General features: G+C 53.3%; 2 protein-coding genes across 3 annotated transcripts; one reads left to right on the forward strand and one right to left on the reverse strand.

The window, feature by feature from the left end:
- Positions 1–2,660: 2,660 nt before the first annotated feature.
- ZSWIM8 (zinc finger, SWIM-type containing 8) lies at positions 2,661–15,098 on the forward strand (the record flags this gene model as incomplete). Its single annotated transcript, XM_015562114.1, has 25 exons — positions 2,661–2,824; positions 3,068–3,162; positions 3,335–3,507; positions 3,684–3,791; positions 3,904–3,985; positions 4,120–4,240; positions 4,840–5,041; positions 5,156–5,331; positions 5,902–6,895; positions 7,628–7,759; positions 7,899–8,078; positions 8,178–8,361; positions 8,545–8,643; positions 9,616–9,740; positions 10,427–10,667; positions 10,765–10,923; positions 11,017–11,245; positions 11,415–11,704; positions 11,853–12,076; positions 12,588–13,076; positions 13,345–13,528; positions 13,624–13,800; positions 13,947–14,066; positions 14,318–14,496; positions 14,629–15,098. Coding segments are annotated over 25 exons (5,331 nt in total), but the record flags the coding sequence as incomplete, so codon positions are not given.
- Positions 15,099–15,227: 129 nt separating this feature from the next.
- Positions 15,228–22,640, reverse strand: NDST2 (N-deacetylase/N-sulfotransferase 2). 2 transcript variants are annotated; one of them, XM_006760988.2, is made up of 14 exons: positions 22,527–22,640; positions 19,545–20,895; positions 19,303–19,390; positions 18,837–18,991; positions 18,467–18,652; positions 18,107–18,235; positions 17,792–17,974; positions 17,605–17,701; positions 17,116–17,239; positions 16,815–16,989; positions 16,449–16,619; positions 16,239–16,348; positions 15,937–16,039; positions 15,228–15,847 (listed from the first exon to the last, which is right to left on the reverse strand). In XM_006760988.2, the coding sequence occupies exons 2-14, from the start codon at positions 20,547–20,549 to the stop codon at positions 15,722–15,724; spliced, it is 2,652 nt and encodes an 883-aa protein (XP_006761051.1). In that variant the 5' UTR covers positions 20,550–20,895; positions 22,527–22,640; the 3' UTR covers positions 15,228–15,721. The 2 variants fall into 2 exon arrangements, with proteins under 2 accessions (XP_006761051.1, XP_015417650.1); XM_015562164.1 differs by lacking the exon at positions 18,467–18,652.
- Between the last annotated feature and the right edge of the window lie 6 nt (positions 22,641–22,646).

Below are 22,646 nucleotides of genomic sequence, written 5' to 3' on the forward strand. Positions count from 1 at the left end.
GGAGGGAGCTGTCCCGGACCGCGCTGCTCCGAGCGCTGAACGCACTTCAGGACTCGCTTCCCTGCTCTTTCTGGGGTGGCTTCTTCACACCAGCTGGCGTGTCCGTGTGTCCGTGTGTGTGTGTGTGTGTGATTTGGGGTGATGGCTGGGAAACCCTGCGGTGGATAGGATTATGAGCGACAGGAAGTAGATCTCTTGTCGTTCGTTGGCCTCAGAGGTGGGCAGTGTCCTCCGGGACTTGGGGGTACTCACCCAGCTCAGCCCACGGGGAGCGTGGCGAGGGGTGGACTGTGAGGACGTGGCCATTGGAGGTCACTCCGCTGCAAAGTGCGTCGGGGGCCTCTTGTTGAGGGTGGCGATCTCTGAGCCCCGAGGCACCGAGAAGGGGTGACGCTCGGAAGAAAGTGGAGCTGGACTGGTCCGCGCGAGGCGATGCTGTAGTTGCACAGGTTTCGATCGGACGCTTGGTCCCGGCCACATTGAACATCTGTCACCGGCCAAGCCCGGGACCTGCATCAGAGCCTTAGATCCCCGTCACCGGGCCCTGGGGGAGGTGGCGGGTCATTGGCTCCCTGGTCACCTTTCGAGCACTCCTGCTTTTCACCGGAGCTTCTTTCATCCCGGGGTCTTGCGGTGAGTGAACTGGTTGTGCCGGGAAGAATTTTGCCTTAAAGGGTCTGGAGAGAGGGGTGACGGTAAAAGCAGCTCAGGACTCGCCACATCCTTTCTCGGCAGTTCTCGTGGCACAGTTTGTGTCCTGGGCCTCCTGCAAGTTGAGGGGTTTGGCTGTGCTTCTGCTCTGGCTACCGCAGGAGTCCTGTTTTCCACCCGCCCCACAGAGATTTCTGCACCCTCTTGGGACAGGGAGACGTGTCCCTGTGTTACTTTGTAGGAGTGGCGGTGTTCCACGTCAGTGGACGGCAGAGCATGTGCTCTGTGTGCGCACACACACGCACGCACGTGCACACTCAGGTCATAGACAGCATCGCTGTGGGTCTTACATGGCTTCTCCGCCTCTTTCCCGCTTGCACGTGGGTGGCCTGGAGACTTGGAGCTCCCTCACTCTGAAAGAAGTAGCAAGTCCTGGTGGGGAAAATTTTTAACGTACTGGTATCTTGAACAGGTTAAAATCTAGGACATCATGTCATTCCCCCACCCTCCTCCTGTGTCCCAGGCTACCCCCAGCTGCTCATTTGCAAAATGAGGAGATTAACGTGGGGTTTTTTTTGTTTATTTGTTTGCTTGTTTGCTTGTTTGCTTTTTGATTTCAAAGAGGAAGGGAGAGGAAGAGAGAGATAGAAACATCCATGATGAGAGAGAATCATTGATTGGCTGCCTCCTGCACGTCCCTCACTGGGGACCGAGCCCCCAACCCAGGCATGTGCCCTTGACCGGAATAGAGCCCAAGACCCTTCAGCCTGCAGGCCATGCTCTATTCACTGAGCCAGAACGGCTCGGGCATGTGTTGTTGTTGTTTTTAAAAGTTCCTTTCAGCTCTGACCGGTTTGGCTCAGTGGATAGAGCGCCGGCCTTCGAACTTAAAGGTCCCGGGTTCGATTCCGGACAAGGGCATGTGCCTGGGTTGTGGGCACATCCCCAATAGGGGGTGTGCAGGAGGCAGCTCATCTATGTTTCTCTCTCATTGATGTTTCTAACTCTCTATCCTTCTCCTTTCCTCTCTGTAAAAAATCAATAAAATATATTTAAAAAAAATAAAAGTTCCTTTCAGCTCCATGATTTCTGACCTTATTTCTAATCTGACTAACAATTTGGTGAGATATGCAGTCTGTTGTATTCCACTGCTGTTTGATTGAAATGATGGGAAAACTTGCAGTGGTAACTCCACCCTCCTCCAGGTGACTCCAGTTCCGTGGGAGAGCCTCTCTCCCTCTGCCCCAGGGCTCCCACGGTGGGAAGCCAGGGTTCTGGTGCCCCAGAGAAGTGCAGCCTCTCTGGCTTCTGAAGGCCCCTCTGTTTGGGCTCTGGTCTGTCTTCCCTCCTTAAATAGAGGAGGCCTGGAGTCATCTAGAGAAAAAGGGGTAGTACAAAAGCAGTTAGAGAAGAGCATGTCAGAGGAGAGACTTTAACAGTTAATACGAATAAAGTGCTACGTATGTGGGAAATTGTATATGGGAAATTAAATGCGGAAGCTTGTGAAAGGTGTTACTTGCTAGCATCCTGAAACACACCTGTTTGACCAGGAGTTTCTGGGATATCCCTTGTATCTTCTGTCTAGACCAGCGGTTCTCAACCTGTGGGTCGCGACCCCTTTGGCGGTCAAACGACCCTTTCACAGGGGTCGCCTAAGACCATCCTGCATATCAAATATTTACATTATGATGCATAACAGTAGCAACATTACAGTTATGAAGTAGGAACGAAAATAATGTTATGGTTGGGTCACAACATGAGGAACTGTATTTAAAGGGCCAGAAGGTTGAGAACCACTGGTCTAGACCTTAGGTAGCAGGCGGTGGGCTGGGTTGTGTAGCTCCCCTTCCCCAGGTGCAGTTGTAAGCATCAGTGTATCCTGACGGGAGGGCCCTTTGGTTTTCATCCCGCTCTCCCCTGTCCTTCATAGTGAAGGTCGGGCCCAAGATGTGACACTGGCATTGGTACCAGATGATCATGGCTCTTTATTTCCCCTCACCTGAACCTTGGTTCCCAAAGATGGACTGGTGATCCCGTTGGTGGAGCTGTCAGCAAAGCAGGTGGCATTTCATATCCCATTTGAAGTGGTGGAGAAAGTTTACCCCCCGGTGCCTGAGCAGCTGCAGCTCCGGATTGCGTTCTGGAGCTTCCCTGAGAATGAAGAGGATATTCGGTGAGCCTGCAGCACGGGTGGTGGGAGTGGGGTCCTGATATTTCACACAATGTTCTGGGCTTTCCACAGAACAAAGGAGATATTGTATTTGGAGCTGTAGTTAGAAGACAGGGGAGGAGGAGTGCCTGGGATTTTTCCCAAGAGGGAGTGATGCTGGGGAGAGAGGGCCCAGGGCATTGTGGTCTCGGACAGGGTCGGTAGAGGTTATTTGCTAAGTTGTGGCTCTGTCCTCTTCACTCCCAGGCTGTATTCATGCCTGGCCAATGGCAGTGCAGATGAGTTCCAGCGAGGGGACCAGCTGTTCCGCATGAGGGCCGTGAAGGACCCACTGCAGATAGGTAAGAGTCCCATCGTGCCCTGCGGCACTCTCTGCTCCTCCCATCCCTGTGTTGTGAATGGAGGCATACTGCAAGAAGCTGGAGCAGGTTGTCTGAATAACGGCAGGACTAGAGTTGAGGGCAAAGATATGTCTTGATGGCTCTTCCTGACCATACCCATGTTTCTCCTCAGGGTTCCACCTGAGTGCTACGGTGGTGCCACCTCAGATGGTCCCTCCCAAAGGGGCCTACAACGTGGCTGTGATGTTTGACCGCTGCCGGGTCACTTCCTGCAGCTGCACCTGTGGCGCTGGGGCCAAATGGTGCACCCATGTCGTGGCACTCTGCCTCTTCCGAATCCACAATGTGAGGCCCTCCCAGTTTATCCTGGCCCTATCCTACGCTCCATCCCCCCTTTCTCTGCTGCATGCCTGGCCACCATGTGAGCCCCCTTGCCTCCCCTACTCTGCCTCTCTAGCTCTAGTTCCAGCATCAGCAAGCCTTTTCTCAGGTTGTTCTGTTTCTCTGTCTGTCCCCTCCAGGCTTCTGCAGTCTGCCTGCGGGCCCCAGTGTCAGAGTCCCTGTCTCGGCTACAGAGGGACCAGCTGCAGAAGTTTGCTCAGTACCTCATCAGTGAGCTCCCTCAGCAGGTGCGTGAGGTCGGCACACCCTCCTCCAGCTGTTCCCGCACTGCAGGACTAGCCTTCCTATGAGGCCCAGGCCTCCTTGGGTCACCTAGGCCTGTGTCCCTTTTCCCTTCAGATCCTCCCCACCGCCCAGCGTCTCCTGGATGAACTCCTCTCCTCCCAGTCAACTGCCATCAATACAGTGTGTGGAGCCCCAGGTGAGTGTGGTGAGAAGAAAGGACAGTAGGAAGATAGAAAGCTGGTAGTGCAGAGTGCCACTTACTACAGGCTTGCTGTTGTCAGGCGAATCCAGGCGCCTATCTCTAGGTGACTGACTGCCTATCACCCCCAGACCCCACAGCAGGGCCCTCGGCCTCTGACCAGAGTACTTGGTATTTGGATGAATCAACACTTACTGACAACATCAAGAAGACATTGCACAAGTTCTGTGGCCCCTCCCCTGTGGTCTTCAGGTAAATTGGATTTTTCCATTCCTGTGTCTGGTAGAAGGGAAGCATCCCTCAGGCTGTTGACAGATCCTTTGTTCTATTAATTCTTGCACCTCCCATCTTTTATTCCCTGCACTGGTACAGTGCCTGGCACACAGATGTCACTGATGAATCAATGGATGATGACAGGTTTATATAGTCATGGAGTGGTCTGTTTTAGCTAGGTAGAGCAGAAGTTATTTTTCTTCCTTTGAGGGGTTGGGAAACTGAGGCAGAGAGAGAGTAAGAATTTTTGTCATGGACACCCTTTTTTCTGTATACTCTGTATTTTGGGTTAGAGCCCCTTTTGTGTCAAAGCCCTGTTGCACTTTCTTCTGCTTTATTCAGTCCCAAGCACAAGGGGTTGGCTGAGGGGATCCCCTCATTGCAGAGGGGTCCCCGCCACCTCTCGGCTGAGGGGGGAGATAAGGCTCTGCATAAGATGGGTCCAGGTCAGGGCAAAGCCAAGGCGCTGGGTGGGCCTGGCAGTGGGGGCAAGGGCTCAGCAGGTGGCAGGAGCAAGCGAGGGCTGAGCAGTGAAAACAGCTCGCTGGTCATCACTTTCCACTCTGCTACTTTCACAGTGATGTGAACTCCATGTATCTGTCTTCCACGGAGCCTCCAGCTGCTGCTGAATGGGCATGTCTGCTGCGCCCTCTGAGGGGTCGGGAGCCAGAGGGTGTTTGGAACCTGCTTAGCATCGTGCGGGAGATGTTCAAACGGAGGGACAGCAATGCTGCCCCCTTGTTGGAAATCCTCACTGACCAGTGCCTCACCTACGAACAGGTAATTCCCCAGAGCTGGGTAGTTCCATGATGATTCATTTTCTCCTTCTTTTAACCTCAACTCCTCTCTTTCTCCAAGCTATTAGGCACATCTCAGAGCTCTTTTTGTTTCCAGATAACAGGTTGGTGGTACAGCGTGCGCACCTCAGCCTCACACAGCAGCGCCAGTGGGCACACAGGTCGTAGCAATGGGCAGTCAGAGGTGGCAGCCCATGCATGTGCCAGCATGTGCGATGAGATGGTCACACTGTGGAGATTGGCTGTGCTGGACCCTGCACTCAGCCCCCAGCGGTGAGTCTCCTCTTATGCTTACCACAGCCCGGAGACTGGGCCAGCCCCGGACAGACCGAGCCCGTCTCCTTGTGCACATTCTTCTAGTGCTAGGGAAATGAGGGTGCTGAGCATTAGCAGTGGTTCTCAACCTTCTGGCCCTTTAAATACAGTTCCTCATGTTGTGACCCAACCATAACATTATTTTCGTTCCTACTTCATAACTGTAATGTTGCTACTGTTCTGAATCATCATGTAAATATCTGACATGCAGGATGGTCTTAGGCAACCCCTGTGAAAGGGTCATTCGACCGCCAAAGGGGTCGTGACCCACAGGTTGAGAACCGCTGGCATTAGGGTTAGTCGACCTATGAATCCTCTTAATGAGAGGCTTTCTTCCTTCCCTCCCCTAATAGCACCCGCCTTCCAAAATCCCTGGGTGTTGGAGTGATGTCTGTAGGTGGCGCTGGCTTAAGAAGTTCTTCTGTGGGTCCTTCCCTATGCCCCCTCAGTGTATACCTCCTCCAACCCCTTCATCCCTTCTCAGTGCAGAGTATAGACACCAGCAACCTTGCCCCTTTGTCTGCACAGCCGCCGGGAACTGTGTGCACAGCTCCGGCAGTGGCAGCTGAAGGTGATTGAGAATGTGAAGCGGGGACAGCACAAGAAAACCCTGGAGCGGCTCTTCCCTGGCTTCCGGCCAGCAGTGGAGGCCTGCTACTTCAACTGGGAAGAGGCCTATCCCCTTCCCGGTGTCACCTACAGCGGCACTGACCGCAAGCTGGCCCTGTGCTGGGCCCGAGCCCTGCCCCCTCGGCCAAGTGCCTCCAGATCTGGGGGCCTGGAGGAACCCCGGGAGCGGCCCCGCCCTCTCCCTGCTGAGCCAGCTGCACGGCCCAAGGAGCCTGGGGCCAAGCGCAAGGGGTTGGCTGAGGGGATCCCCTCATCGCAGAGGGGTCCCCGCCGCCTCTCGGCAGAGGGGGGAGATAAGGCTCTGCATAAGATGGGTCCAGGTGGGGGCAAAGCCAAGGCGCTGGGTGGGGCTGGCAGTGGGGGCAAGGGCTCAGCAGGTGGCGGGAGCAAGCGACGGCTGAGCAGTGAAGACAGCTCCCTGGAGCCTGATCTGGCTGAGATGAGCCTGGATGACAGTAGCCTGGCCCTAGGTGCAGAAGCCAGCACCTTTGGTGGATTTCCTGAAAGCCCACCACCCTGCCCTTCCTCTGGTGGCTCCCGAGGCCCTTCTGCCTTCCTTCCTGAACCCCCAGATACTTATGAAGAAGATGGTGGCGTGTACTTCTCAGAAGGGCCTGAGGCTCCCACAGCTTCTGCTGGCCCCCCTGGCCTACTACCTGGGGAGGTCTGTACCCGGGACGACCTCCCTTCCACAGATGAGAGTGGCAGTGGGCTCCCCAAAACCAAAGAGGCAGCCCCTACTGTTGGAGAGGAGGATGATGACTACCAGGCATATTATCTGAATGCCCAAGAAGGGGCTGGGGGCGAGGAAGAGAAGGCCGAGGGTGGGACTGGGGAGGAGCACGACCTGTTTGCCGGACTGAAGCCGCTGGAACAGGAGAGCCGCATGGAGGTGAGGAGACTCTGAGGGGTGCCTTAGCCACAGCGGGGAGAGGGGCCATCTGGCTCTAGTTGTGAATGTCAGGACCATAGCATGACTTAGAATCCTATAGCAGGTTCCTGTAGGCCTCCCTGCCTATAGTTCATTCTTTACTGATTCCATTTTAGTTTTCCTGAAATGTTTGTGTTATTCTGCTGCTTAAAACTCCAGTGATTTCCCATTGCCCTCAGTTTAAAAAATGAAAGTCCTTGGCATGACGTATGAGCGTTCACTTGGTCTGATCTTTGCATGTTTCTCCAGCCTCGTCTGAGTGTGTACTTTAGTCATGTGAACCATTCCTGTAGCTTGCCATGCTCTCTTGCATCTGTGGTTTTGCACAGATTGGCCTTTCTGCAAAGAATGGACTTCCCTCACCTCACTGGTGGAGCTCCTGTCCCTTCTTTAGGTCTCAGAGATCTTAGAGATCACTTCCTCCAGGAAGTCTCTGAGTCTGTCCCTTTACCCCAAGTCCCAATGAGATATCCTACCTACCTGTATCTCCTTGACCTTTCCTGGTAGCCAGCGTCACACAGGTTTGTGTGTTTGTTTCGGTAACCAGGCTGAGTTCCTGTGTTACACCCAGGACCAGCATAGGGCCCAGCGTATAACAAGTACTTATGGGGTATTTGCTGCATGAGTGAGTATGGTGTCCTGCCCTTGGAAGTTGAGGCTTCAACCTATCTCGTGCCCATGTCCTCTCTCCAGGTATTATTTGCTTGTGCTGAGGCCTTGCATGCACATGGCTACAGCAATGAGGCCTCCCGCCTCACCGTGGAGCTTGCCCAGGACCTGCTAGCCAACCCACCCGACCTCAAGGTAGAGCCGCCCCCTGCCAAGGTGAGAGAGACCCCCAACCCTCCCCCTCCCTACTTACCCCTAACTCTCTCCCATGCCCCACCTCAACTGAGAGCCGCCTCCTCCCTCCACCAAGGCGAGCCAGACTCATCTGCCTGCCTCCTTGTGCTTCTCTGCTTAGGGCAAGAAGAACAAGGTATCTACCAGCCGTCAGACCTGGGTGGCTACCAACACCCTGACCAAGGCGGCCTTCCTGTTAACAGTGCTAAGTGAGCGCCCAGAGCACCACAACCTGGCCTTTCGAGTCGGCATGTTTGCCTTGGAGCTACAGCGGCCCCCGGCTTCTACCAAGGCCTTGGAGGTCAGAGGCCCTACCTGAGCCTTGTACTCTAATCTCAGAGCCTTACATGGTGATCTCCATTGCGGTGTTAGAGGTCTGATCGCCTTCCTGTGCCCTCAGGTGAAACTGGCATATCAAGAGTCTGAGGTAGCTGCTTTGCTCAAGAAGATTCCTTTGGGTCCAAGTGAGATGAGCACCATGCGGTGCCGGGCAGAGGAGCTTCGGGAGGGGACACTCTGTGACTATCGGCCTGTCTTGCCTCTCATGTTGGCCAGTTTCATCTTTGATGTTCTCTGTGCTCCAGGTACGATGCCTGACTCTACGGCAAGGGTGGGGGGCACTCTGAGGCAGGGGCAGCTTTCTCTAAGGAAAAACCCATCCAGCAGCTTCATAGGAGGGTCTGGAATGAGGAGAGTCTTGGGTTCTCTCCCTTTCGTTTTTTCCCATGATACTTCTGTCTGCCTGACTCACCCCAACTTTCATCCAGTGGTTTCTCCCACGGGTTCCCGGCCCCCAAGTCGCAGCTGGAACACTGAGATGCCTGGGGATGAGGAGCTGGGATTTGAGGCAGCAGTCGCTGCCTTGGGTGAGTATGTCAATGTCCTGAGCATGCCTAAGCTAAGCCTGGCCCAGACCGCGAGGTCATGAGACATGGGCCTTGTTCCAGAGGGCCTCCGTGGCAATGGGAAAGCCAGGATGACATGTGTGCGCCAAGTCGTGCCTGAAAGACAGCTAAGAATTTAGGGTAAAAATGGGTGCTCTGGCCAAAACCGGTTTGGCTCAGTGGATGGAGCGTCGGCCTGCGGACTGAAGGGTCCCAGGTTCGATTCCGGTCAAGGGCATGTGCCTGGGTTGCGGGCACATCCCCAGTATGAGGTGTGCAGGAGGCAGCTGATCGAGGTTTCTAACTCTCTATCTCTCTCTCCCTTCCTCTCTGTAAAAAAATCAATAAAAATATATTTTAAAAAAATGGGTGCTCTGGGTTTTGAGTGTTAAAAGGGCAGTAAAACAAACACCTAAGGAAAAGCCTCAGGGAGGGGGTAGAATATGGAACATGGCTTAAAAGATGAGTTAAGCCCTGACCAGTTTGGCTCAGTGGATAGAGCATCGGCCTGCGGACTGGGGGGTCCCAGGTTCGACTCTGGTCAGGGGCATGATCGGTGTTTCTCTCTCATCGATGTTTCTGGCTCTCTATCCCTCTCCCTTCTTCTCTGTAAAAAATCAATAAAATATATTTAAAAAAAAAGATGAGTTAAGTTCTAAGTAGGGGAACAGAATATATTAGGGCAATCAAGTCTTCGTGAGAGTGAGGAGCCCAACTTCCCTAAAGTGATGGATGTGCTGGGAATGTAGAGAGGGCCAAGTTATGAAGGTCTTGAAAAGCAGACCAGATCTTAGCTAGGCTGGGTGTAATAGGCAGTGGGGACCTGGCATAGGGGATGTGGGTTGGACCAGAACTCACCTCACATGCTGGTGCCTGAGGAACCCTGGCCTGTTTATCTTTGTTGTCTTGGGAGTTACGGTCATTCTCAATTCCTATGAGCCCTCCATCTCACAGGCATGAAGACAACAGTGAGTGAGGCAGAGCATCCCCTCCTGTGTGAAGGCACACGTCGGGAGAAGGGTGACCTGGCATTGGCACTAATGATCACTTACAAGGATGATCAGTCCAAGCTCAAAAAGGTAAGGGGCTGAGGGACTGGGATTTTGACAGGCAAAGAGAGTAGATTCCACCATTTGTCTTGGGTTTCCAGTAGAATGAGAAGAGTTATTCTGCCCATAGAAGATAAGTGGGGAATCTTGGGAACACCTCATAAAGAATAGGAGAGACCAGTGATTCTTACAGGAGCGCTTGGGCAGGAGTGTGGAAGAAGAAAAGCGATGGCATAAAGTCAGTCATTCATTCACTTGTTTCAGTACTTACTGAATATCGGTGTACTCAGCCCTGCGCTAAATGTTAAAGAGGATACCAAGATATTGAAGTCAGCCCCTCTTTTCAACTGGTGTGCTGTAAGAATTTTTAAAACCTGCAATACCTGACTATTTAGTCAGGGGCACTGATGTCTTTTCCTTTAGACTGTCAAATAAAATAAATGATAAAGCTAACACCAACAGTACTGCAAAATTTTAGTTATTTATGGGTGTACTGCAAAATTTTAGTTACTTATTGGTGTACTGCAAAATTTTAGTTATTAGTTTATGGGTGTCATGAGATGAAAAAGGTTGAAATCGCTGTTCTAGAAGGTTTTCCTAGCATTACAACTGGGAAGTCTTCCTGAGGTGGTGGTATTAAGCTGTTTCCAGGAGATAGGAAAGTAATTGGAGTTTGGAGATAAAGGGCATCCTGTCACCTCTTCTCTATCCTCCAGATCTTAGACAAACTCTTGGACCGAGAGAGCCAGACACATAAGCCACAGACCCTGAGTTCATTCTACTCATCTAGCCGCCCAGCCACAGCCAGCCAGAGGTCTCCATCAAAGCATGGGGGCCCGTCTGGCCCAGGGGCCCTGCAACCACTGACCTCAGGCTCTGCAGGGTCTGCTCAGCCAGGGAGTGTGGCAGGGGCTGGGCCAGGCCCCACTGAGGGCTTCACAGAGAAGAATGTGCCTGGTGAGGTGGGGGCACTGGGCCGGGAGATGAATGGTATGGAATCATGTCGGGATCCCCTTTCCTGGGTTAATCCCAATGTCCTATTCTTCCCACCTAGAGAGTTCCCCACATTCTCCCTGTGAGAGTCTCCCATCCGAGGCAGCTTTGACCTCAAGGCCAGAAGGGAAGGTTCCCAGCCGCTTGGCACTTGGCAGTCGTGGAGGCTACAATGGACGCGGCTGGGGCTCCCCAGGGCGGCCTAAGAAGAAGCACACAGGTATGACAGCCCATGGGAGGATGTGGTGGGAAGGATATCCCTGAAGTCTGACTTCTGGAGTTTCTGAGACTGACTTGTCTTTTTGGGGGTTAGGCATGGCCAGCATTGACAGCAGTGCCCCTGAAACAACATCGGATAGCTCCCCTACCTTAAGCCGGAGGCCACTTCGAGGGGGCTGGGCCCCCACCTCTTGGGGTAGAGGACAGGACAGTGACAGCATTAGCAGCTCTTCCTCAGATTCCCTGGGCTCCTCGTCTTCCAGTGGAAGTCGCCGGGCCAGTGCCAGTGGAGGGGCCCGGGCGAAGACAGTTGAAGTTGGCAGGTCAGTGGGAAGAAATACCTATCTTTGATCTGGCTCATCCTCAGAGCCACATTCCTAGTTTAATCCAAATATTGTCCCCCCAGTGTCTTTACCCTGGTCTTTCCCAACCTACCTGGACACCCATTTCAGAGAAACCCCAACCCCCATCCCTCCCCCATTGCCCCTTCAGGTACAAGGGCCGCCGTCCTGAGAGTCATGCCCCCCATGTACCCAATCAGCCGTCAGAGGCAGCCGCACACTTCTACTTCGAACTGGCGAAGACGGTGTTGATCAAGGCAGGGGGCAACAGCAGCACTTCCATTTTCACACATCCATCTTCCTCAGGGGGCCACCAGGGTCCTCACCGCAACCTGCACCTTTGCGCCTTTGAGATTGGGCTTTATGCCCTTGGCCTGCACAATTTTGTTTCTCCCAACTGGCTCTCACGTACCTATTCTTCCCACGTTTCCTGGATTACAGGTAAATCCAATGTTTTGATTTGGGCGTGGGAAGGGGATTAATTGATGGAGAGAAGAGCCTTATCCTTTTGGAGTTAGTGATGAGTGGTGATAGAGACACCATTCCCACTCCCCGGTGGTGCTCATGCTGCTTTTCCTCCTTCCCCAAGGCCAGGCAATGGAGATTGGCAGTGCAGCCCTGACCATACTGGTAGAATGCTGGGATGGGCACCTGACGCCTCCCGAGGTTGCATCCCTGGCTGACAGGGCATCACGGGCACGAGACTCCAATATGGTGAGGGCAGCTGCGGAGCTAGCCCTCAGCTGTCTGCCTCATGCCCATGCATTGAACCCCAATGAGATCCAGAGGGCCCTGGTGCAGTGCAAGGAGCAGGTATTTCTATGGGCTATGTGGGGACCTGTTTTGGGGCATCTGGTCAGGGAGTTTGGGCATGGGGAAAGCTTATAGTCCATATCCTGGAATTCACAAACTATCCAGTTTGTCCTCTCATGATGACACAACATATTGATGTTCTTTCACTACCATAACTTTTTACCTTACATCTCTGAGGTTAGGATTGTTCCTGTTTTACAAATAAGGAAATAGAGCCTTATAGTTTACATGCCAAGATGATCACTTAGGGAAGGCCTTGGGGACATGATGGGACTTGGAGGGAACAGAGTGGCTAAATTAGTTTGGAACTGGGACTATAACCCGGGTTTTGACTTCTACTGGTCAACAAATATTTGTTCAGTGTCGTTGTGAAGCTTTCACTGCTGACACACTCTGAGCATTGACCCTGACCTCTAAGGCTTCCCTGGGAACCAGCCCACTCTGGGGGAGATGGAATGTTATCCCTGAGTAAAGCCCTTCCCCCTTAACCCTTTGTGCCCCTCCCTTCTAGGATAACCTGATGTTGGAGAAAGCCTGCATGGCGGTGGAAGAGGCGGCTAAGGGTGGGGGCGTATACCCCGAAGTGCTGTTTGAGGTTGCTCACCAGTGGTTCTGGCTATATGAGCAAACAGCAGGTGGCTCATCCACAGCCCGTGAAGGGGCTACAAGCTGTAATGCCAGTGGGATCAGGGCAGCTGGGGAGGCTGGGCGGGGGCTGCCTGAGGGCAGGGGGGGCCCAGGGACTGAGCCGGTTACAGTGGCGGCAGCAGCAGTGACAGCAGCAGCCACAGTGGTGCCAGTCATTTCAGTGGGGTCCAGTTTATATCCAGGTCCAGGACTGGGGCATGGTCATTCCCCTGGCCTGCACCCCTACACTGCTCTACAGCCCCACCTGCCCTGCAGCCCTCAATACCTCACCCACCCAGCTCACCCCGCCCACCCCATGCCTCATATGCCCCGGCCTGCCGTCTTCCCTGTGCCCAGCTCTGCATACCCACAGGTGAGACCAGTGTTCTCCGGGGGCGGGAGGGGGGGGGCAGGAGGGGTTTGGCATGTGGGAGAACATAAGGTGTTCATGGGGGTTGGCATGGGGTACGCTGGGAGAATAGAGCTGTCCAAGAGTCCTCAGTGAGGTGATGGGTGGGAGTCTGGGGGACCCAGCCCAACTAAGGAAAGAAATGTAGGGGATACCCAGTGTGGGATGAAGGGGGGAAAGTTACATACTAATATAATTTGGTATCTTCTTTCTCTTTTCTTTCTGCCTCTAGGGTGTGCATCCTGCATTCCTGGGGGCTCAGTACCCTTACTCGGTGACTCCCCCCTCACTTGCTGCCACTGCTGTGTCTTTCCCCGTCCCTTCCATGGCACCCATCACAGTACATCCCTATCACACAGAGCCAGGGCTCCCACTGCCCACCAGTGTGGCCTGTGAGTTGTGGGGACAGGGAACAGGTGAATGGAGGGGAGGTACACTGGGCAGGGGCAGGAGGGAGGGAATTTCCTCTGCCCCTCTTGGGGCTGTTTCTCACGTGGTTCTCATCCCTCAGTGAGCAGTGTCCATCCAGCATCCACGTTTCCAGCCATCCAGGGTGCCTCATTGCCTGCCCTGACCACACAGCCCAGCCCTCTGGTGAGCGGGGGTTTTCCACCACCCGAGGAAGAGACGCACAGCCAGCCTGTCAACCCACACAGCCTACACCACCTGCATGCTGCCTACCGTGTTGGTGAGAGGTCCCTTTCTGTACCCCCATGCCAGGGGCTCTTAAGTGACAACCCCTCCTATACCTCTTTATTTACTGTGGGGTCAGGTACCAGTTTGGGGTAGAGGACGAAGATGCAACCCCACCATGTGCCCACTCTTTTCTCCCAGGAATGCTGGCACTGGAGATGCTGGGTCGCCGGGCACACAACGATCACCCTAACAACTTCTCCCGTTCCCCCCCCTACACTGATGATGTCAAATGGTTGCTGGGGCTGGCAGCAAAGCTGGGTAACACCTCCCCTCCCCAGGACCATTGTCCGCCCCCACCTGCTTCCCCCACTTTCCTATCCCAGACCTCCTTCCTAGCTCTTGCTGAGTTGAGGCCTTGGTCGGGTATGTGTGCGTGCGCGGGGGGCGGGGGGCTACCTCAGCTCCTGGGGTGGAGGGAGGCTCTCTGCCAGGCCAGAGCTGAGATAAAAGTTGGGTCCCTAGGGCAAAGGTGGCCACCCCCGTCTCATGCCCCTCCCCCTGCCCCCCAGGAGTGAACTACGTGCACCAGTTCTGTGTGGGGGCAGCCAAGGGGGTGCTGAGCCCGTTTGTGCTGCAGGAGATCGTCATGGAGACGCTGCAGCGGCTGAGCCCTGCTCATGCCCACAACCACCTGCGTGCCCCGGCCTTCCACCAACTGGTGCAGCGCTGCCAGCAGGCATACATGCAGGTGACAACCCAGGACGTATGGAGCAGGGTGGAGCACCTCCTGGGCAGGCATGAAACAGATCACCCAGCATGTAAGTGCAGAGGGGGCCTGGTTCGGTGCTTAGTAGCTCATTCTCCAAACATCCTCTTCCAGTACATCCACCACCGCTTGATTCACCTGACCCCTGCCGACTACGACGACTTTGTGAATGCGATCCGCAGTGCCCGGAGCGCCTTCTGCCTGACACCCATGGGCATGATGCAGTTCAACGACATCCTGCAGAATCTCAAGCGCAGCAAACAGACCAAGGAGCTGTGGCAGCGGGTCTCACTCGAGATGACCACCTTCTCCCCTTGAGTCTGGCCAACCTAGGGCCCTATACAGGGAGACAAGCCTGTGGCCATGGAGGCCCCTCACACAGGGGAAGTGAATCTTGGCTGGACAGATCATCCCCACCCAGTTCCCTCGTAGCCCAGACTGGCAGCTGCTCTTGGGCTATAGCTTGGGGCCAAGATGTCTCAGACCTTAGAAGCCTAGGGTTGGGGGAAACAGCCCAGTCTGGGAGGGGGCGTTGGGTGGCCTCTGGTATTTATTTGGCATTTATAAATATATAAACTCCTTTTTTACTCTAGTCTGCCTGGGTCTGTCTCTTCTTTTCCTTGATGAGCAGATGAACCTTGAACTGTAGTGGGGAAAAGTCTGAAACTTGCTTTATTCTAGGTTTCTCCCACTCCAGTGAGGTAGACAAAACAGAAAAATAAGGATGTTTATTAAGGACATTTCTAGCCCACAGCTAGGGCTCATACTCAGCTCTATGAGCCACTGTCGGACCTCATCCCCATTCAATGTGAATGACATCAGGGAGGCCGGGCCACAGGTAGATCCCATTAATCCCACAGTAAGGGGTCCCTCCCATAGCCAGGTAGCCAGGTAAAGCCATACTGGGGGGGATGAAGAGGGTAATCTTTTGATTAAAACATTCCTCTATACCCTGCCTCTAATTCCTTACCTTCTAAGAACATGGGTCAAAGGTGGCTAGTACCATAATGTGGGATTATCAAGGGAAGCCCCTTTATCAGACCCCAGAACTATGGGAAAGGGATGCCCTTCCCTTCTCAGCCATCCCAGGACTGGGGGCCACTGAGGTAGAAGGGGAAGGGGCCAACTCAAATCCCCGTTATGGGCCCTTCTCTGGGCTTGCCCCTTAGGGAAACGGGCTTTCTTTGCTGGTACAGAGGCAGTGACGTTAACCCAGACTGGAATGCTGCAGTTCTTCCTGAAGCCATGAGGGCACTGGCTGTCCAAGCCGGCTCAGGAGCTTCGACAGCTCCAAATTGTGGTTCCGAAAAAAATCCGTCAGGAAAAGTCGGGACTGGGGAGGAAAATGAAGGCATAAACAGTAAGGACATAGAATCAGATCTTAGTGGTGCAGAGGGAAAACCTGTCCCAGAATTTACTTACTTCACTGTCCATATCTGGGTACCTCCGACCTTTGCTCTTGCCTAGACAGCGAGTCTTACCACCTTCAAGTCCCTGGCACCAGAATCCCTTACTTTCATCAAACCTGCTCAACAGGAAGAGGCCATTAGTGGGCAGGAGAAAAAAGAAATCCCAGCCCCATAAATTTATACTACCTCTCCCTGCCCATAGGGACACATGTCTTTCCTTGAGAGACAGGGTAAATTCATGTCTCTTCCAGACAGACATGGCCAACCTGCTCCCCCATTTCCTCCCTAGTCCTCTCCTGCATCATGGTCTCCCACCTGAGGGTCTGTGTGTAGTTCTGAAAGGGTGTGATACCCAGGAACTTTTGGATGTTTTCCATTGAAGCAGCCGGGTTGGTACGCAGCTCTTCTCCATCCATAATCAGCAACTAGGGACAGGGATGTGGTTACTGCTGTATTTCTTAGAAGTCTCTGGGCTAAAAGGAAAAGGGCGGGGGAACCCCAATGAGATCTATTGGGGGACTGTACCTGTCCAGAGGGGTAGTAAGTCAGCCAGCGTTGTAGATGGGTAGAATAGTAGCCAGGGACAAGACAGCGCTTTTGCAAGGAGCGAAGTGCCAGAGGGGCCTGGGAGGAGGCTGAAATCACCTGGTAGAAGGTATAGTTCAGAGCAGCTGGGTCTCCATGTGCTCGCTGGTGCTGAAGGACAGGAATAGGCAGAGAAGGGATTGGTGATTTAACAGAATTACCTGCCATACTCTTGGTCTGGGGAACAGATAGCATAGGCACCCCACTCCAAGGCACTAGTTTAATTTCCCTACCCTTACTCCTGTCTTTCTAGCAGTTACCACAACTCCATCCTCAAACCTAATGTGTGCCTAGCTTCAGGCTCACCTGGTACCAGGAGTAGGCTCTGTCAGCAGGGTTAGTGAGCACAGTGATGATCTTGGCTCGTGGTAGGAGGGCAGCCCCCCGACGTGGTACAACTTCTGAGTCAAAGTAGGTGGCACTTTTTTCAAATAGGAAGTCAGTGCTAGCATTGGAAGGAACAGGAAAGAAGTCCATGTACCTAGGAAGCAGCGGAGAAAAGAGGCAGAATGAAAAGCCAGATGCCTGTGCAGTGGAAGCTGGAACAGGGTATTTTGGGGGAAGGGAGTGTTCCTCTGAGAAGTATTCCAAGGGGTCCCACTCTCACCAGTCAATGCCCTTATGGTAATTAGGGCCACTGAAGAACTGAATCTCCTCAAAGGTGCTGGGGCTAGGGAAATTGCTGGTCACAGCTGGGTGCAGGCTCAGGAAGAAGTGAACAGCTGTGGTCCCTAAACAGGAGAGAGTCCAGGCCATTGTGGGAGAGAAGCCAGCTCAACAATATGAGCTTAAAGAAGGTGAGAAAATAACCACTCTGGGTAATAAAATCCTCTAGAGCCAAACTAGAACGAGAGAAGGAACATCTGAGAGAGGCCCAGGGAAGGGTTAAAATAGTGGTGCTTAGCCTCGACTGCATCTGAATCACTTTGATCTTTTAAAACAGAACTCCACAGACGATTCTGATAAACAACTGAGGTTAATAATCACTGTCTCAAGAGGCTGGATTAATGGGGGACAGGTATGAGAAGGGAGTTCCTTGGCCAAAGAATCCTTTAAGTTTAAGGCAAGGCAAGAGAAATTGGTAAGAATGACTCACCTGTCTTCTGGGGTCCCACAATGAGGAACTTGGGGAGCCGATCACAGGTTTTCTCCTTGGACCAGATATCTTTGTGCCTTTTGTCGTCACAGGGATTCTGAAGGTGAGGCCAGGAGTCAGATGAGGCCTAATCTTTTCTTCAACCCACACCTCCATTATGTCTCTGGTCAGCCTGTTCCACCCATACCTGCCAAAGGGGGCTTCGCTCTTGAGGGAAGAGTTCAAAGTACTTTTGTGCAAGAGGGACAGGAGGAAGGGTCTGTAGGCGCAGCCGGGTCCAGCACTGGAGAAAGCGCACCAGGCTCTCAAAGGTGTACAGGCCCAGTCGATCATTTCCATAATTGGACAGATGGGTCATAAATATGCTGATCTGCAAGGGGATGCCTGCATGTCAGAGCTGGAGAGCCTACTACCCACCTCAGAATCAGGCGTGGTGAGCAAAGGTCCAACCTGCAAACACTCTGACTCTCCAATCTCCCAGCCCTTCCTCCTGGCACCTTACCGGATTGAGCAGTACTGTCAGAAAGAGCTCTCCACCTCGGATGCTCCGGTCCAGTTCACGAGATCCTCCAGGATATTCATTATAGAAGATTGTGTGAGTGAAGAGGCCACATGTCTGCCGTGGCAGCACCTGGAAGGAAAAGAAATAAGGAGAGATGAGATTTGAAAGGTAAAATGAGAAGTACTAAGCACTCAGCCTGAAGTTACAGCAATAAAGCTCTTGTTACATTAAGAATTTTCACCCTTCTACCCACTTTTATATGGATAAACTGGACTGGCAGTTAACAGGACATAGATCAATGCAGTTCGGAGGTTGTCAAACGTGGGAGTTCAATTCAAGTTTGTATTGGGAGTCCCTCACCATAATGCCATTGTGAATGAAGCCACGGCGGTAGCGGGCAGGGCGGAGATGAGGATACTCCTCAGTGCTGGTCACCTGGATGCCCCACACAGACTTCCAGGCCTCATAGAGCTGCGTGTGGACGGGGTACACACCCGAGTGGTGGGGGGCCACAGCATACCCCAGATCCGTGGGAATCCCATGCTCCTGGGAATGGCATAGACTCTCACCAGGACCTGGTGAGGTTTAGGGAGTAGAGGGTAAAGAGGGTGGGGATGCCTACACAGAAAGAAAAAGGGAAAGGGTAGGGAAAAGGTACCCCATGAGGGGAAGGTTGAAAAGGAAGCATTATCTCTGGGAAAAAGTTGGGTAAGAGATCCAAGGGTCTCACCACAGCAAACTGTTTGTTGAGCCTCATCTGGTCGGCCAGCACGGAGCGATTGTGGAACAGATGCGGCTGCATGTGGCTCCACATGTGGGGGAACCACCAGAACTCTCTGCGGTGCTTCAGCAGCATGTCGTCCCCTGCATCCTCCTCCTCCGTCCCTGCGACCACATGCCGACCACCGAACAAAGTCAATTAGCCCCTCTGCCCTGTTCTGTAGCCTGACCACCTTCTATCCTGGGGACATGTGTCCATTTAAGGCTGCCTACTTGCCTACCTGCCAACTTGCCCTCCAGTCACCCATGCTACCCTGAATTCACACCCACCGCTAGCTCCTCACATACATTCGGACCCCAAGTCTGGCCCCAAATTGGACCCCTTTTCTACAACTTGTCTACCTGGGAAGGTGGGCCAGCGAATGGACAGATCAAACTAAGATTGACATGCTGAAGGAGCAAGGAAATAAGCTCACCGGTATGATAGAACTTGCCCGAGAAGCCCAAGTTGAAGGTGAAGTTGGGGACCAAGGTCCTGAGTTTGTTCTGGGTGGTCAACAGAGCCTGGGAAGAGTAGCAGGGACAGGAGAAATCAGGAGACAGCAAACAGAAGAAAAACGAGTGGTGTTCTTCCTACCTGGAAAAGGTAGGGAGCGTACTTATGGCAAGCTCAGAATCAAGGCAGGGCTTGAGACAACTTGAAAGGAAAAAGACTGACCTCAACATCAGCCACCTTCATGCGGGTCCCTTCCTTGCCCACAAAGATGTCATCAATGTCTACCAAGATGTAGCGGTCAAGGTCCAGGCAGAGCCGCTTGCCAGTGAGATATGCAACAGCATCAACAAAAACAAGTTTGTGGAGCCAGAAGGAAAGGCCATGGCCGAAGAGCACCCGCTGGATGCCGTCGTGAAGTCCCAGGTCTTGTACCACAGTGGGGAGCCGCACCCGGCGAGGCACCGGTCCTGGCACAGGAGGCTCAGCTGACTGAAGGCTGGCAAGCAGCACGGGTTCGTATGTGCTGTGATTGGACTGAAAGACGGTCCAGTCATCACCAGGCAGTGGCCCCGGCTCCAGGCGGCTGGGGCGTGTGAGATGCAGTAGGGGGGCAGAAGGATTCACCTGGTAGTCCCGGAGCCCCAGGTTTGAGTATAGAAAAAGGGGAAAGCCCTTGAGCTGGGCACTTACTAGGCTATGCTCATGGGCTCGGAAAAAGCCAATGATGCCCACACCATACTCCACACAGTACCGATCTAGCCGTTCCCGACTCCAGGCATCCAGATTGACATACTTGAGCAGGTTCTCATAAATGACCAAGACAAAGCGGCCACGACTATGATCAGTTAGTGTGGGCATGTCCCCTCGGCCAGGGGCCAGCTCAGTGCTGTAACGAAAACGGCTAGACTCCAAGATGGCCACAATCTCCTGCCCCAGCTGTGAGTATGCACTCTCCACAAACACAAGGACCACAGGCTCAGTTCGAACTGTCTCTGGAGGCCTGGGAGGCCGAGGTGGGACTGGAGGCCGTACAGGGCCAGGGCCAGCTACCCCACCACTGCTGCAGTCTCCCAAGGGCAGGGGCAAGGGTTCCTTGGCCTTGGGGCTGGTGGATACGTAGTAAGCCAGGAAGCCCATGGAGCCCAGACTGAAAGCGATTAGCAACAGTATGAGGCGATGCAGTTCCAGCTGTCGAGCTGGGCGTACCACCTTCCACAGCTTGAGCATGGCGGGGGAGGGGAGGCAGGGGTGGGACTACCTCTTGGGAAGGGAGGTAGGAATTGTGCAGGTTAGGGCTCTCCTGGGAGGGTGGAAGGATGGAAGGATAGGAAAACAGGGGAAAAGGATTCCCTCAGGGTCAGTTCCCTGAAGAGGTGGAGACAAGTTCTCTTAGTGCAGGGTGGGGAGGGAGAAGGGGCAACAGGGGGCAACTGGACAGAGTCCACGATGTCAGGTCACCATGGCCCCCTGGCCCATAGCTTCAGGATGCACAACTAGGCAGGCTCCACCCTTGGTCCCACTTGGGCTCCTCACATCAGAGGTCAGCAAAGTTCACGATTTCTGCCCTTCCTATCTGCAAGACAGAGAAACCGATGGATTATTTCTTCCTTGAAACGGTGTCATTAATCCATTACCCTCTTCACCCCATCTCTCTTACCTTCTGCTCACAGGCTTTGTTCAAAAACAAAAACAAAAACTCCTGTAGAAGAACAACACAATCTGAGTCTCATACCTTAGCTTCAGAGGTTGATTCCCTTCTTAGACTACCATCTAAATTCTCCTCCGAGCTAAGCTCAGAGCTGGAGCAGTATATTCAAGGCCAAACAGCCCAGGAAGCTGAAAATGACCCTGCTCTGAAAGGAGCTCCCAGCCCATGACCAAGCAGTTGGCCAGCCGGCAGGAGCTCTGGTCTTGTGAGAAAGGGACAGAAAGCCCAAGTCCCGTGCTCCAACGGAACATCCGATAAGGAAACGCACGAGTCTGATAATCTTCTTCATCAATCAAACTCAACATCACAAGCCAACAGCATTAACAGACTTAGTCAGGCGGACACTATTCAAGAGGAAAGAGAAATGGTGCTAGCTAGTCATTCTATTCGCTCCCCAAACCAGAAATTGGGGACTCCTTTTCCATTGCTTACGGAATATTACTCATCCTCTGCCTTTCACCCCAGAGCGGCGACATCACTGGGAAAACCTGAAGGCTGAGTCCGAGTCTCTCCCCATCCCTTCCAGTTCTCCCTCCTAAATCAGCCTCGGTGGAACTCTCTCCCTATCCATGAACAGCTCAGAAGCAAGTCCTCAGCTAGCCTGGGGACATGGGGGACTGAGTCCTGTCATAAAAACAGTGAAAACTGAGTGGGACTGGATGCCAGAGAGAAATGCTAGTTAAGTCACGTGCAACCAATGGGAGAGAGAAGGAGTAGGCCAGTGTGATGGGCAAACAGTTTGAAGGAGACCTAGTTTTGGAGATTTTTTTCTGAAATAGATGGACTGCTTCTAGTTAGTAGCTCTCCTGTTGCTCTCCTCATCTTCCCGCTCCTAGGGAGGCCAGGGGCTGGCAATTCCTCTCCACCACCCACCCCCAGGCACACCCATCTCGGGAAAGATGAGGCAGAGACAGGGTCTTTGGGAACCCAGAGAGATGGTTTTGGAACAGTTCCGCCTTAGCCCGGGTAAAGCGAGCCGACATGAAAGGACAACTGGGAGAAGATCAAAAGGTGATGGGAAGGTGTGAATTCTGAGAATGAGAGGGCACTCAGTGGAGAAAACACAGCAGCGAGAAGCAGCCATTACAGGAAGTGGAGACTGAGGATGGATTACGTACAACAGTTAACATTTACTGAGAGCTTGATCTTTGCCAGACAGCCTTCTCAGAAGTGGTTCTCAACCTTCTGGTCCTTTCAATACAGGTCCTCATGTTGTGGTGACCCCCAACCATAAAATTACTTTCGTTGCTACTTCATAACTGTAATTTGCTACTGTTATGAATCGTCACATAAGTATCTGATATGCAGGATGGTCTTTGGCGACCCCTGTGAAAGGGTCGCTCGACCGCCAAAGGGGTCCCGACCCACAGGTTGAGAACCGCTGTCAGGGCTCCCCATCTACTTCCTGCTCACGCCAGCCCTGAGGCAGGTGAGAGGCAGATACTGTGACCCCCGTTGTACATGCACGTGGCTGGAGGTTCAGAGAAGCTGAGTACCTTGCCCCGCATCACACAGCGCCGTCGGTGGAGACCCGGGAGTCGCAGTCAGGCCTGTCGAGCTCCATGGCCCGTGCGCGTAACCGCTGCATTTCAGCTTCAGACCTGGAAGAAGCGGCG

The sequence above is a fragment of the Myotis davidii genome, unplaced genomic scaffold (assembly GCF_000327345.1).
Source record: "Myotis davidii unplaced genomic scaffold, ASM32734v1 scaffold134, whole genome shotgun sequence".
In the NCBI taxonomy this organism is placed as follows: domain Eukaryota; kingdom Metazoa; phylum Chordata; class Mammalia; order Chiroptera; family Vespertilionidae; genus Myotis; species Myotis davidii.

What these genes read in the sequence shown, in the direction of transcription:
- NDST2 (XM_006760988.2), bottom strand. Translation starts at nt 20,549, where the DNA reads ATGCTCAAGCTGTGGAAGGTGGTACGCCCAGCTCGACAGCTGGAACTG. An exon ending in GGGCAAGTTCTATCATACCG is followed by an intron (nt 18,992 to 19,302) that starts GTGAGCTTATTT and finishes ATGTGGTCGCAG; the next exon opens with GGACGGAGGAGGAGGATGCA. An exon ending in TGTGGGACCCCAGAAGACAG is followed by an intron (nt 17,240 to 17,604) that starts GTGAGTCATTCT and finishes TCTCCTGTTTAG; the next exon opens with GGACCACAGCTGTTCACTTC.